This window comes from Erythrolamprus reginae, chromosome Z (assembly GCF_031021105.1).
Source record: "Erythrolamprus reginae isolate rEryReg1 chromosome Z, rEryReg1.hap1, whole genome shotgun sequence".
NCBI lineage: Eukaryota > Metazoa > Chordata > Lepidosauria > Squamata > Dipsadidae > Erythrolamprus > Erythrolamprus reginae.
Genome location: NC_091963.1, coordinates 23,142,687 through 23,156,603, shown reverse-complemented (window position 1 = coordinate 23,156,603; position 13,917 = coordinate 23,142,687). Strand labels below are relative to the sequence as shown.

The window sequence follows — 13,917 nt, the reverse complement described above, 5'->3', positions numbered from 1 at the left end:
GGGACTTCTCAAGGTGGCTGCCCGCCTCCCTCTCCAAGCCCCCCCTTTTCATCTTACCTCCCTCTCCCCTTTACTTTTCATGGTCATCCCTTTCATTTTATGGATTTCTGGGCCATAAAAGCCTAGGCTCAACCTGCCCGCTTGCTTTATTTCGTCGGAAGCCGGCGTTCCTGTGGCAAAAGAACTTGGCGCGCTAGGGAGACTCTGACCCCCACTCCGAAAGTTAACCACTGGAAGATTAAATACAATGCATGCAAACTAACTAACTAACTAACTAACTAACTAACTAACTAACTAACTAACTAACTAACTAACTAACTAACTAACTAACTAACTAACTAACTAACTAACTAACTAACTAACTAACTAAAAGACAAGGGCGTTGCATTTCCCACAACTCCGGTCCTTCGTTAAACTAAACGTCGCTACTCATTTGCACGGCAAATTCCGATCCTAAAACCCCCCAGGAGAAAGTGAGAGAGGGAACGGTCCCTCTCCCAGGGTCAGCCTTCCGCAAGGCTTCGGTCTCTAAGCTCCGCTACTTTGAGCGGCACTTCGGGCCTCCCTACGACAATGGCTGTGGGCGGGGCGAGGGGCGGACCGAGGTGGGGTCAGGCGACGGGGCGGCTGCATTATTTACAGAGCGAGGTTGGAGCGTAAGGGGGAGTGAGGGACGCTGTGCCGCCTGCCCTGCGCACTGGCTTTAAGAAAGCGGCGAGGAACAAGGTCTGCGCGGGGCAGAGCGCTGCAGCGGCCGTAGGATCGGTTCTCCGCTCGCCCGGTGCGTGGTTGCAGCTTGAAGGGGCTTCCTCGCCGGTCCGGCATTTACAGGGTCCGGCGGGCCCTGCTGGGATCTGGGACTGGAGAACGGCCGACACGGGCAAGACGGTTCGTTCTTCGGGAGAGTCGATGCGCTTCCCGATCGGAGCCCTTCCTTGCGGTGTCGCAAGGTGAAGCGATCTCGGGGACGTCTGGAGGCAAAAGAAAAAAAAAAGCCAAGCAGGGGGGTCTTCAATGGAGCGTCACTCCAGTTTCTTCTTCATCTGGCTACAACTGGAGCTGTGCGCCATGGCCATCCTATTGACCAAAGGTGAGCTGCAGCGCCGGAGCGCTTCGGAAGGACGAGGCACCCAGGGGAAGCTCCCCCAATCGCGCGGGGTTGGAGATGCTTCTTTCTCGTAGCCTGATTCAAGTTTCGGAGTGCGGAGGGTCCTTGGCCGGGCCGTTCTTGGAGAGAAAAGAGCCAGGGAAAAACTGGACGGGAAAGAAACGCGCTTGCGGGGCGGGCTCTGAGGAGGGGAGAGGTGGATGGCTGAGGTCCGGTGCGCCGTTCCCTCTTTAGCGGCGATTCGTCGCTCCCTGACCAGCGGGGTGAATCGTATCCAGGGTACAGTCTGCATTCCCTACCATGCTCAACTTTTAAAAAAACTTAAAATTGAATTTTTCACCTTTCATTACGGCGCGTGGTTGGAACGCAACCGGTGTGGTTCTTATAGTTTTGGTGCGCGGTGCAAATTGGATTAATTCTGCAGAGTGAAGGCAACCGCTCTGCGGTGCCAAAAGAAGCGGCGGGGCCTCAGTCCAACCAACCTTCTCCACATTGGGGGGTTTCGAGCCTTCTGCTCGCGCCCAACATGACAGGCGCTTTTTCCTTTAAAAGCGCCAAATCTGCAAAAGGCGCTCGTATCTAGACCAGTCCCTGAAGCGAAAGGGAAATGGACAGCGGGGGTTTAGGATGAGATATTTTTTTTGCCTCTGGGCAACTCTACACCCGATTGTCGCTTCCACAGGAGAACTTTGAAAAGCGGCTGGGAAGAACGGAGGAGAGTTGACTTGGGGAGGTGGCGGGAGTTTTGAGTATTGGAAATGCCTTCTTCCCGTGATCAGAAACTGGCCACGCCAGATGTAGGGCGCCTTGGGGGTAAAGGGAGAGTAGCCCCAGGATCCAAAATCAGACTCAACTCGCACCTCCGGTTGTAAATTGTGTCTTTAAAGCCCGGGAAGGTCTTGTCTCTTGTGTGGACCTGTCCAATCTTGGTGGGTAGGTGGGGGTTCCTAATGTCATCCAAAGGCTTCCAAGGCTGTGACCCCATCTTCCAATCCTGGGCGCGCAGCAGGACTTGGGTGCATGAGACCTTGTAGCGCCGCCGACGGTTCGGGACCCGGCAAAGCCAGCCGGGCTTCCTGGCAAGCAGTCGTGTGTTAAGTGGCGGCTACTTGGAAAACTACGAGGAAGGGAAGATCCGAAAGGGCCGGTCTTCCCCTTCTCCCCATAAACCTTGCTCTGGAGAAGGGTCTTGGGAAAGGGCCCTTCAGTCACTCCTGCCGGGCCAGGCGGGGTTGCCAATGTGGCGGGCTCGCAGCGGGGTAAGCCCAGTAGCATCCCGCCTGCCGTCCACCCTCGCCACTTCCCAGGGGCGGTTCCCCTCCCCTTGGCCGGCCTGGACTCTCTTCTTCGGCCTCTCCCTCCCCGGCTGGCGAGCTGCCTGTGCTGGGCCCAACGCGGCCTTTGAAGAGCGCCGCCAAGGCTTTGTGAGGGTGTCGGGTTTCTTCCCGGGCCGAGGCGCGCAGGCCAGAACAAGCTCGCCTGTTCTTGGAAGTGGCGACGGGGCTTGGGTTTCCTGCGCTCCCTCTCCGCCTCCCGCGTGGCTTCCTCCCTCCTCGCCCCCGGCTTCATCCATGCGAAGCAACCTTCGGGGCAAGCGGTTGTCAAAATGTTTGGCTTAGGCCATCTTTAAGCTGTGCTTCGCGGAACTTTGGCCGGGTTTTCTTTGGAGAGCCTGAGCGCCTCATTCTTTTCCTCACCCATTTCAGCCACCCAAATCAAGCTGAGCAGGAGATTCCTGTCGCTGAGGAGAAACTGGCCAGGAGGCAGAAAATCCTGCACCCTTTTCTCTTTCATTGCTTCCCTAGAGGAGTGAGAGCCAGGGGCAGAGCCATCTTTAAAAAAAATCACCTCGATTCAAGTTTGTAGTCAAACGTAATTTGCTTTGTTTTGGCTTAGGGGGAAACCTGCCTGCCAAGGATTTATGCCGTAAATGGTTGTTTATGGCACAACCACCAAGCAGTGTAATGTGCAGATCCAGTCTTTTCCAGACTGGCATCCATTACCAGTTTCCTTGATGTTGGCTAGCCAGAGGCTTAGCTTGAAATAAATTAAGTGAACACCACTCAGCGATTTTGTAGAGGCTGGCAGCATTCAAGGGCAAATTGTTCTTCAGACAATCGCGAAAAGTTCAGACTTTTGTGGTGGTTCCTACAATAGTCAGCACAAAACTTTTCAACAACCCCCCCCCTTCCTCCCTTTTTAGAAATAAAAGATACTGTTCAAGCAAGGGAGAGGATGGGAAAGTTGAGGTTTTAGAAACATAGAAACATAGAAACATAGAAGACTGACGGCAGAAAAAGACCTCTTGGTCCATCTAGTCTGCCCTTTTACTATTTCCTGTATTTTATCTTAGGATGGATATATGTTTATCCCAGGCATGTTTAAATTCAGTTACTGTGGATTTCCCAACCACGTCTGCTGGAAGTTTGTTCCAAGGATCTACTACTCTTTCAGTAAAATAATATTTTCTCATGTTGCCTTTGATCTTTCCCCCAACTAACTTCAGATTGTGTCCCCTTGTTCTTGTGTTCACTTTCCTGTTAAAAACACTTCCCTCCTGAACCCTATTTAACCCCTTAACATATTTAAATGTTTCGATCATGTCCCCCCTTTTCCTTCTGTCTTCCAGACTATACAGATTGAGTTCATTCAGTCTTTCCTGATACGTTTTATACTTAAGACCTTCCACCAATCTTGTAGCCCGTCTTTGGACCCGTTCAATTTTGTCAATATCTTTTTGTAGGTGAGGTCTCCAGAACTGAACACAGTACTCCAAATGTGGTCTCACCAGCGCTCTATATAAGGGGATCACAATCTCCCTCTTCCTGCTTGTTATACCCCTAGCTATGCAGCCAAGCATCCTACTTGCCTTTCCTACCGCCCGACCACACTGTTCACCCATTTTGAGACTGTCAGAAATCACTACCCCTAAATCCTTCTCTTCTGAAGTTTTTGCTAACACAGAACTGCCAATGCAATACTCAGATTTAGGATTCCTTTTCCCCAAGTGCATTATTTTACATTTGGAAACATTAAACTGCAGTTTCCATTGCTTTGACCATTTATCTAGTAACGCTAAATCATTTACCATATTACAGACCCCTCCAGGAATATCAACCCTATTGCACACTTTAGAGTCATCGGCAAATAGGCAAACCTTTCCTACCAAACCTTCCCCTATGTCACTCACAAACATATTAAAAAGAATAGGACCCAGAACAGACCCTTGTGGCACACCGCTTGTAACCTGACTCTGCTCAGAATACTCGCCATTAACAATAACTCTCTGATGTCTATGCTTCAGCCAGCTTGAGATCCATTGAACTATCCAGGGATTAAGTCCAATCTTCACTAATTTATCTATCAGCTCTTTATGTGGAACCGTATCAAAGGCTTTGCTGAAGTCCAGATAGGCAATATCCACGGCACCACCTTGATCCAACACCTTTGTGACATAGTCAAAGAACTCAATGAGATTAGTCTGACACGATTTGCCTTCAGTAAAGCCATGCTGATTTGGGTCCAATAAGTTATTGTTTTTTAGATGCTGATTTATCCTCTTTTTGAGTAGAGTCTCCATCATTTTAACTACAACTGATGTCAAGCTAACTGGCCTGTAGTTACCAGCTTCTTCTCTACTGCCCTTCTTGTGGATAGGCACAACACTGGCCATTCTCCAATCCTCAGGAACATCTCCTGTTAACAGGGATTTGTTAAACAAATCAGTCAGGGGGGTAGCAATGACAGATCTGAGTTCTTTAAGAACTCTGGGGTGGATGCCATCTGGACCCATTGCCTTATTTATCTTTAATCTTTCAAGTTCTTCTAAGACATCGGCTTCTAAGATCACTGGAGCTGAATCCGTACAGCTGGAAGCAATGCTATATCCCTCTATAGTATTATTATTATTTTGTAAGGTGTCTTTTGAGAAAACTGAACAGAAGTAGCTATTGAAATGGTCAGCGATCTCCTTATTCCCATCAATGTATGTATTATTCCTGGTACTAAGCTTTGTGATGCTGCAGTTTTTCTTCTTCCTATCACTAATATATCTGAAGAAGGTTTTATCCCCCTTCTTTACAGATTTTGCTATTTCTTCCTCTTTTGAGGCTTTAGCAGCATATATTATCTGTTTCGCCTCCTTCTGTCTCATTTTATACACCTCTCTATCAGCTATACTTCCAGACTCTTTATACCTCCTATAGGCAGCCTTTTTTTCATTGACTATAGCCCTTACATCATTGCTAAACCATAGCGGTTTCTTCTTCCTTTTACCTTTAGTTACTTGCTTTACATAAAGTCTTGTGGCTTTTAAGATGGCCTTTTTTAATACAGTCCACTGGGTGCTTGCTCCTGCCATTTTATCCCTCCCCTTTAATTCATTATTTAAATATTCCCCCATTGCATTAAAATTTGTTTTTCTGAAATCCAATACTTTGGTTGCAGTATAGGATTGCTCACCATCAGTTTTTACATCAAACCACAAACATAGATGGTTTTCCATAATTGCCATGTTTCATGGAGAGGAGGTTAAAGGATAAGCAAGCACAGGGTTGATGTGCTATAGTATTTATTTTTTTTTGGAAAGAAGGGTGTAATTAACCCCAAATAACAGCCCTTGAAGCCAGCGGAGGGAAGTTTCCTGGCCCCATCAAAGAGGGACTAAGAAGGGAGTGACTGGGAATAATGTACAGTTGCAGATACTGAAACTATGTGCCTGATAATGATATAATTAGGGGATCACAGACTTCTGGCTGCTGTCGACTTCAAACGCTATAAGAGGAGCTTGCAGTCTCTCCTGAAGCCACCTTGACTAAAAGCAGACATTTTTCTTTAATAGCTATGTACAGTAAGAAGAAAGAAGAGGTGAACAGACAGGGCATTGTTCACTGTTTGAAAATACCAAATACTGTACCCTCTCTGGCCTTTTGCATAGTTCAGAAAGAATCTTTATGAATTGACAAAAATAACTAACCCCACCCTCCCAAAATACAATACAGTCCTACAAAACCTCTGCTCTTTTCATTGTAAACTTTTTTTTTAAAGGCAAATGTAAAAATCTGAGTCAAATTGAGAGGGAACTGTAATAACCTGATGACTGCTTTATCAGGTTTTATGTTTATGAGCCAGCCTTGGGTCAGAGAAAAGATAAGATTTTCAAAGAGGGTCATATAAGCTATTAAAACAGAAACAGGGTCTTATGGCTTGTTTCCTTTGCATGTTACTTCCTGAGACAGCTTGTGGGAAAGGGGGGTACTTGTGCAATTTCCCTTTTTATATTTATCCATGGATTGTCAGCCCTAAAATGTCCAGTTGTCTGAATCTGCTTGATAGATAACATTTGCTTCAATGACCTTTTAAAAAAGGAAAGCAATGCAAAATTGGGAAAACAAAACTTTGAGAGAAAGAGAAAAATATAGATAAGTATAGGAAAACTGGACTTTAGCACCAGGACATCAGGAATTAGATCTGATAGAAATTCTAACTACAACCCACATTGTATACAACCTTCTATTTTTATTTTCTATTCTTTCTTATTACGGTTGTCCATTTGGGTGAAGAATCTTAATGTTTGTTTTGCTTACAATTTCCAGGCAAAGGAGAGGTGACATGTTTTCTGTCAAAATAGCTCTTCAAATGCTAGTTGTAAGTTTTTGAACTTCATGAATTCAACAGGCCGAGACTTCAGAGCATGAGACAAGCAGATATACACACAGTGCTTAGAACTCAATGATATTACATCTGCTTCTAAAAAAATAAGTCTGCTGGTATATTTTCTTTATCTATAGTAAGATGTGCATGGCTGTGTGCATTGTAATCTCTTAATTACTTTGGAAAATAGAATTCTAAAGCCTAAAAATTTAGAAGGATTTAGGGGTAGTGATTTCTGACAGTCTCAAAATGGGTGAGCAGTGTGGTCGGGCGGTAGGAAAGACAAGTAGGATGCTTGGCTGCATAGCTAGAGGAATAACAAGCAGGAAGAGGGAGATTGTGATCCCCTTATATAGAGCGCTGGTGAGACCACATTTGGAGTACTGTGTTCAGTTCTGGAGACCTCACCTACAAAAAGATATTGACAAAATTGAACGGGTCCAAAGACGGGCTACAAGAATGGTGGAAGGTCTTAAGTATAAAACGTATCAGGAAAGACTTAATGAACTCAATCTGTATAGTCTGGAAGACAGAAGGAAAAGGGGGGACATGATCGAAACATTTAAATATGTTAAAGGGTTAAATAGGATTCAGGAGGGAAGTGTTTTTAATAGGAAAGTGAACACAAGAACAAGGGGACACAATCTGAAGTTAGTTGGGGGAAAGATCAAAGGCAACATGAGAAAATATTATTTTACTAAAAGAGTAGTAGATCCTTGGAACAAACTTCCATCAGACGTGGTTGGTAAATCCACAGTAACTGAATTTAAGCATGCCTGGGATAAACATATATCCATTGTAAGATAAAATACAGGAAATAGTATAAGGACAGACTAGAGATGGACCATGAGGTCTTTTTCTGCCGTCAGTCTTCTATGTTTCTATGTTTCTTTTTTTTTTAAAAAAAAGAAGTGTATTGGATGTCTTTATGATTGACTTATAAAAAGCTTAAGATACATACAGTTCTTTCAATGATGATAATTTCTAAAAGTTGAAAATAGCCCTGATTTTCTTCCTACTTCTGTTCATACTTTTTCAGGTTTAAACTAAAATATTTTAAAAAGAGTAACATTTCTGTGTGCAATAATATGCATCTGAATCCATTTTATGAAATGAAGATGTTTTTATAAAGGGAACTTTTTAAAAACTTCCTTAATAAATCTTTGTGGTTTCCTGTGCATTTTTCTTTTAGTCCAAGAGCAGAGGGTTTTCAGGTTAAGTGTTTACCTTTTTTGACCACATGATGGGATTGAGTGAATGAGGAGCTGGTAGTGGTAGAGGAAAGTTTAATTTTACCATTGCATCCTTCCTTCCATCGAAAGAAGTTGATTTTGGCAAGTAGAAACGACACTTGTAAACAAAATTTCCTGTTTTAAAATGGAGTAAAAAGCACTTCTACACAGAATAATTCCTTTTTGAAAAAAAAAAGATTTTGTGCTGAACCCAATGCTTCTCTTTTTGTCTCATAGATGAATTTATCAATATCTTTTTAAGGACAAAGTTCTCAGCTAAGTTCTCAGACAGATGAATAGGTTTTTCTACTTTAGAATTTTTTCACATGTTATACACTGACATAGCTGTAAAGAATGCAATGTCCATTGTGTGTGTATAATTTTTTTAATCCCACCTTTGTTATTTTTATAAATAACTCAAGGTGGAGAACATATCTAAGATTTTCTTCCTTTTCCTGTTTGCCCCACAACAACAATCCTGTGATGTAGGATGGGTTAGGAAAAAGTGACTGACCCAAAATCACCAGCTGGTTTTCATGTTTAAAGTGGGAGTACAATTTTCTAGCATGGTGCCTCAATACTTAAATACTGGTATTTTATCAACTTTGGAATTAAGCTACTGGATATTAGATTTAATGCTGGATGCTATGACACATCTGCCATTATAGAAAAGTGATATAAATAATAAGTGGGCAGAGCATGCAATCCCATGCTCAGATAGAAATATTGAGTGTTAATTAGTGGCCTGCTTAACAAATTTTGACCAGGAGAATCTGTTTTGTAAGTCTTCCATAACTAACTTGGTCTCTGTATACAAAAGCCATGAGAACTTAAGTTGCTATTGGAGTTCAACCACTGAAGTATATGTGGATATTTCTAGTGCTACTAGAAACCCTTAAATTCTTTTCATACAACCCAAACCCGTAATTATTCTGGCACTATTTGTATACAATTCATTATTCCATTGTTTGATTGGGTGGCCAATATGTATGTCACAGATTCTATGGCTTGGAAATAGCAAATATTACCAATGTATCAACTTCTTCATACTTTTGACTAGTGTTTGTACAACATACTTCGTACTAGTATCAGTTTGTTTTCTATGGAGCTCTCTAAGAATTCTTCAAATACTTGGCAGCTGTTAGCAGATAAGACTTAATTGTTGACCCTCATTAATCCATCCTTGTGTGCCAATAATAGATGCCTTATTTACGTTGGAAAAAGTGAAATCTGACATTCTAATTATGGTATCTTGAAGTTCTAGCATCCTGTTCATACCACATAAATCAAATCACCCCCTCCAGTTGCTCTGGGATTAGAACTCTCAGAACTATTAGTTTCATTGACCAAGAATTCTGAGAACCGTTTCAAAAATGCTGTTTGAAAGTACCACACTGGTGTCAATTGACCTAGAAATGTTTCAAAGAAGATAGTTGAACTTCTACTTTTACCTTGGCAGACTCGGTTAGGGATAGATGTCATTATCTAAGTGGTACTAGAATTGAGGGCTCATTATAATCTATCGGGCCAAACTATTCTATTTTATTACCCTACACTTTCCTTGAATGCAATAAACATCTCAATCCTTGGCAAAGACTTTTATAAGAGCAAGTACTTCTGAAAACCTGCTGGCTAACAAGCTTCCCCTTTTTATTTTGTAACAGGTGAAATCAGATGCTACTGTGATGCCGCACATTGTGTTGCAACAGGCTATATGTGCAAATCAGAGCTGAGTGCTTGCTTTTCTAGACTGCTTGACCCACAAAACAGCCATTCTCCTTTGACGCATGGCTGCTTGGACTCCTTTGCAAGCACCCTGGATATCTGTCAAGTTAACATAGCCCAAAACCACTCTGGCATGGCCATACCCACGTTGGACTGTTGTCATGAGGATATGTGCAATTACAGAGGCCTCTATGATGTTCTGTCTACTTCCAGAGGTGACCCATTGGGTAAGTCACATTCTTTGTTCTGCATTGGCAACAGACAAGATCTTGTTAGCCTACTAATGATTTTAGGCTTAAGGAAAGCGGAGAAGGAAGCATGTGGTAGGAAAGCCTTTGCCAAAAAGCTTTTACATCTGCATTTGCATCATACACAAAGCTTGCTTTTTTATTTGTATCTCACCTGGCATGTTGCCAGAGGATCCTTGACTTGGGTGGAGTGCTTGCTTTCATCACAATGTAGTGATTTCTAGACTGGGTAAAATAAACGATTAGATTAAAATTAATTACAGTATGTTAAATGTGAATGAAAAGGAAATAACCAACATTTTAATTTTCTGAAGCTCAGTTCCTTGTCCTAATCAGTGCTGAAACAGATCAGAGATAGGAAACCTGTAATTGAAGGAATTTAACAATACAGAAATAATTCCTTTGACCCATCAAATCTTCTGGTGCAACTCTTTTGTGGCTTTGCAGATGTGGAAGTCCAGTATCCCATAGTTCCTGCGATATCCATTTAATTGATGCTGTATCATCGATGTTTTAATAAATGCAAGAATATACATTACTTGAATTGCAATCCTTTCAATTGAGTGATTATTTTCCTCAATTGCATATTCTGTTCTGCAAATGTCTAGATTTTCATGTGGTTTAGTTACATTGTGTTGTTTTACTTAATATCACGAAGAAAGTCACAAACAAAATATATCCATGGGAAAAGAGGATGAAACTGTTTTTCATATTATTGAATTGAACATTGTAGCTATATTAAAAGTTGTTGAGTTCAGCAAAATGTAGAGGCTTTTTGTTTCTTGCTAACTAAATTATGATAATATTTTTTATTATTTTGATCATCTATTATCAAGTTGGTGTCAGACTTAGGAACCACATGACATAGATATTTGCTGTGACAATTAGATCTACTTTAATTTTGTTTCAATCTTGCATCCTATAAATCTCATTTTTGTTTTTAAAAAATCAGTAATAATCATAATTGGTAGTCCTTGGGCTGATAATGCAAAAGCTTAATTTCATTAGGACAATGCTGAACCTTTTAATTTTGAAGAGACACAAATCTGCATTTGTGCTGGTTGACAGAAAATAAAATTTAATAACCTACTATAACACTTTACTATAAATTCCAAACAAATGATGCTAGGGATTTTCAATTCCTTTTGTGCTTTTATGCTGTAATGTAATTATTTATAGTTAAAGAATCACTGCTAAAATACTTTATAGTGTTCTTCTGTGATCTAAAGCTTTCTTAATTTGCAAACCATTTCACATATTTAATTTATCATTCTAATCAAATCAGGCTGAGACAGTAACTTGTATAGACTCACTAAACAATTTTAGGATTCTTGCTTATGCAAAAGAGAGCAAGTAGCTTCAGCTAGTGCTGTAGCTAGTTATTGCATCTCTAATATGTATGTTTACTTTAGATACATAATTTGTTTGCATTTCAGTAAGGTATATATAATTTATTGAGAAGATGGAGCTTCCAATTTGCTATACTTCTACTTGCAGGAGTGAATTGTTGTTCAAATAGGACAACCTGGGATGCAGCATCCTTTATCTAGTGTTTCTGGAGCCATACAATAAATACTCAAAATTATAAAGGGAAACCTTTACAGATAATCCTTGAATTATGACCAGTCATGGACCCTCTTGTCCAAAATATACTCACAAATTCCAAAGTTACGAGTTCCCTATGGTCAGATTTCAAGGGCTTGACGCCTGGTCCACATTTGATCATGGGATTGCAGCTTATTTATTATTTATTTATTTATTACTTAGATTTGTATGCCGCCCCTCTCCGAAGACTCGGGGCGGCTCACAACACGTGGAAACAAATCATAAATAATCTGACAAATTTAAAATATTTAAAGATTTAAAAAAGACCCCATATACTAACAGACATACACACATCTTTAAACATTTTATTCTATAATAAAATACAAAACAGAACAAAATAAATAGAATAGACTAAAATAAAATACAAAAATACAAAAGCAAATAGAAGGACACCGTAGGGAGGAAAAGGGGAGAGAAAAGTGAGGTGGGTAGGGAGAAAAAAAAAAGTTGACTTCCAATTCCCTCTGTTGCAGTAGAACTTTTTACTTCTTCATAATAATATCAACAAGTTATTTCTATTAACAACAAATCAGTTTATGATTTTTTAAAAACTGATTTACTTCTGGCTTGTAAACAATAGGTTCACTTAATGGCCACAACATTTGCCTAATGTTGTGATTCATTTAATAACTGCTGCAGAAAACAGGGCCCTAAAATGGAATGATTACTTTTACGAATTCTCCTTTTACAGATTCGCAGCTGGTAGTGAGTAGGCTCCATTGCTGTCATAAATCAAAGCATCTCCTGTAATAACCTGTGATTTCAAGTGATGGGGAGTAATAATGGAGTTTTTTCCTAGAATATTTATTTATTTTATTTATTTATTCAATTTTTTAAATGCTGTCCTTCTCCTTAGACTCAGGGCACCTTACAACATGTTAGCAATAGCACTTTTTTAACAGAGCCAATATATTGCCCGTACAATCCGGGTCCTCATTTTACCCACCTCAGAAGGATGGAAGGCTGAGTCAACCTTCAGAAGGTGATGAGATTTGAACTGCTGACCTACAGATCTACAGTCAGCTTTAGTGGCCTGCAGTACTGTACTCTACCTGCTGCGCCACCTCGGCTCATCTTTATTGAACAATGTGGCTTGCTAGTTTTTAAATCTCCTGTCCTTCTCTCCCCCCCTTCCCTTCCTCCTTTGCAGGACAAGGGAATAGATACCAGCATGACAATAGCCGAAACCTGATCACTAAAGTCCAGGAACTTACTTCCTCAAAAGAATTGTGGTTCAGGGCTGCTGTCATTGCTGTCCCCATCGCAGGCGGACTGATCTTGGTGCTCCTCATCATGCTAGCATTGCGGATGCTCAGAAGCGAAAACAAACAACTTCAGGACCAGCGCCAACAGATGCTCTCGCGGCTGCACTACAGCTTCCATGGACATCATTCCAAAAAAGGACAAATGGCTAAGCTGGACCTGGAGTGCATGGTGCCTGTCACAGGTCTTGAGAACTGTTGCATGACCTGTGAGAAGATGCGACAGCCGGACTTCAGTAATGACAGAATACTTTCACTCGTCCATTGGGGCATGTATGGAGGGCATGGGAAGCTGGAATTTGTGTGATCACTTCTTTGTTTCTTTTAAATTTATATATATATATACAGTATATATATATATAAATTTTGTCCTTAAAATTACTAGGATATTTTTTTTCAAAGGCTGTTGGGTTCTGTTGGACAGGAGCACTTTATATGGGAGTGGGAGGGAAGCCTACAGTCATTAGTTCAAGGGAAAAAAAAGACCTCTGCAGATGGAACATTGGATTTATCTTCTGAAGGATTCCAAAAGAGTTCTCTTATTTGCACAGAGTAAATACACTTGATGTATTGTTTGTTTTAAAATTATGAAAGCCAATTTGAGGAGCTGTACATGCTGTTAAAACCACAGTTGTCTGAACTGTAGGGACAATGGGCGGAGTAATTATACTATTAAATGGTATGCACATTCTGATGTAAAGATTTTTTTAAAAAAAGCACACAAATATATAGATATCTATTTTGCCTGAAACTTATTTTGTAGTATTGTGGATGAACTCTTAAGAGAACAGGCCCTCAATTGTGTAGTTTTCTGTATAGGTTTTTCCACTCATCTTCGGTATGGTTCGTGGAAGATAAATTCAAGATTTGACTTGTTAAGCCCACATAAATTAACTTGCATCCCTTTTAGAAACCATCAAAAGAGTTTTTCTTCTGTCAGTCACCGATTTTCTGGCTATAAAGATGGACAAATTCATTCTACTATGGATGGAAGGGGGGATAGTTTGAAAGATAAATATTACAATTTCTGCATCGTACTGAATGCACATTATAATGTCAAAGAGATATCATTCCTAGATTTCTAG

At 41.1% G+C, this 13,917-nt stretch overlaps 1 protein-coding gene across 1 annotated transcript; it reads left to right on the top strand.

The window, feature by feature from the left end:
- Nucleotides 1-660: 660 nt before the first annotated feature.
- BAMBI (BMP and activin membrane bound inhibitor) lies at nucleotides 661-13,523 on the top strand. Its single transcript, XM_070730067.1, has 3 exons — nucleotides 661-1,090; nucleotides 9,657-9,944; nucleotides 12,721-13,523. The coding sequence occupies exons 1-3, from the start codon at nucleotides 1,015-1,017 to the stop codon at nucleotides 13,137-13,139; spliced, it is 783 nt and encodes a 260-aa protein (XP_070586168.1). The 5' UTR covers nucleotides 661-1,014; the 3' UTR covers nucleotides 13,140-13,523.
- Nucleotides 13,524-13,917: the final 394 nt, after the last annotated feature.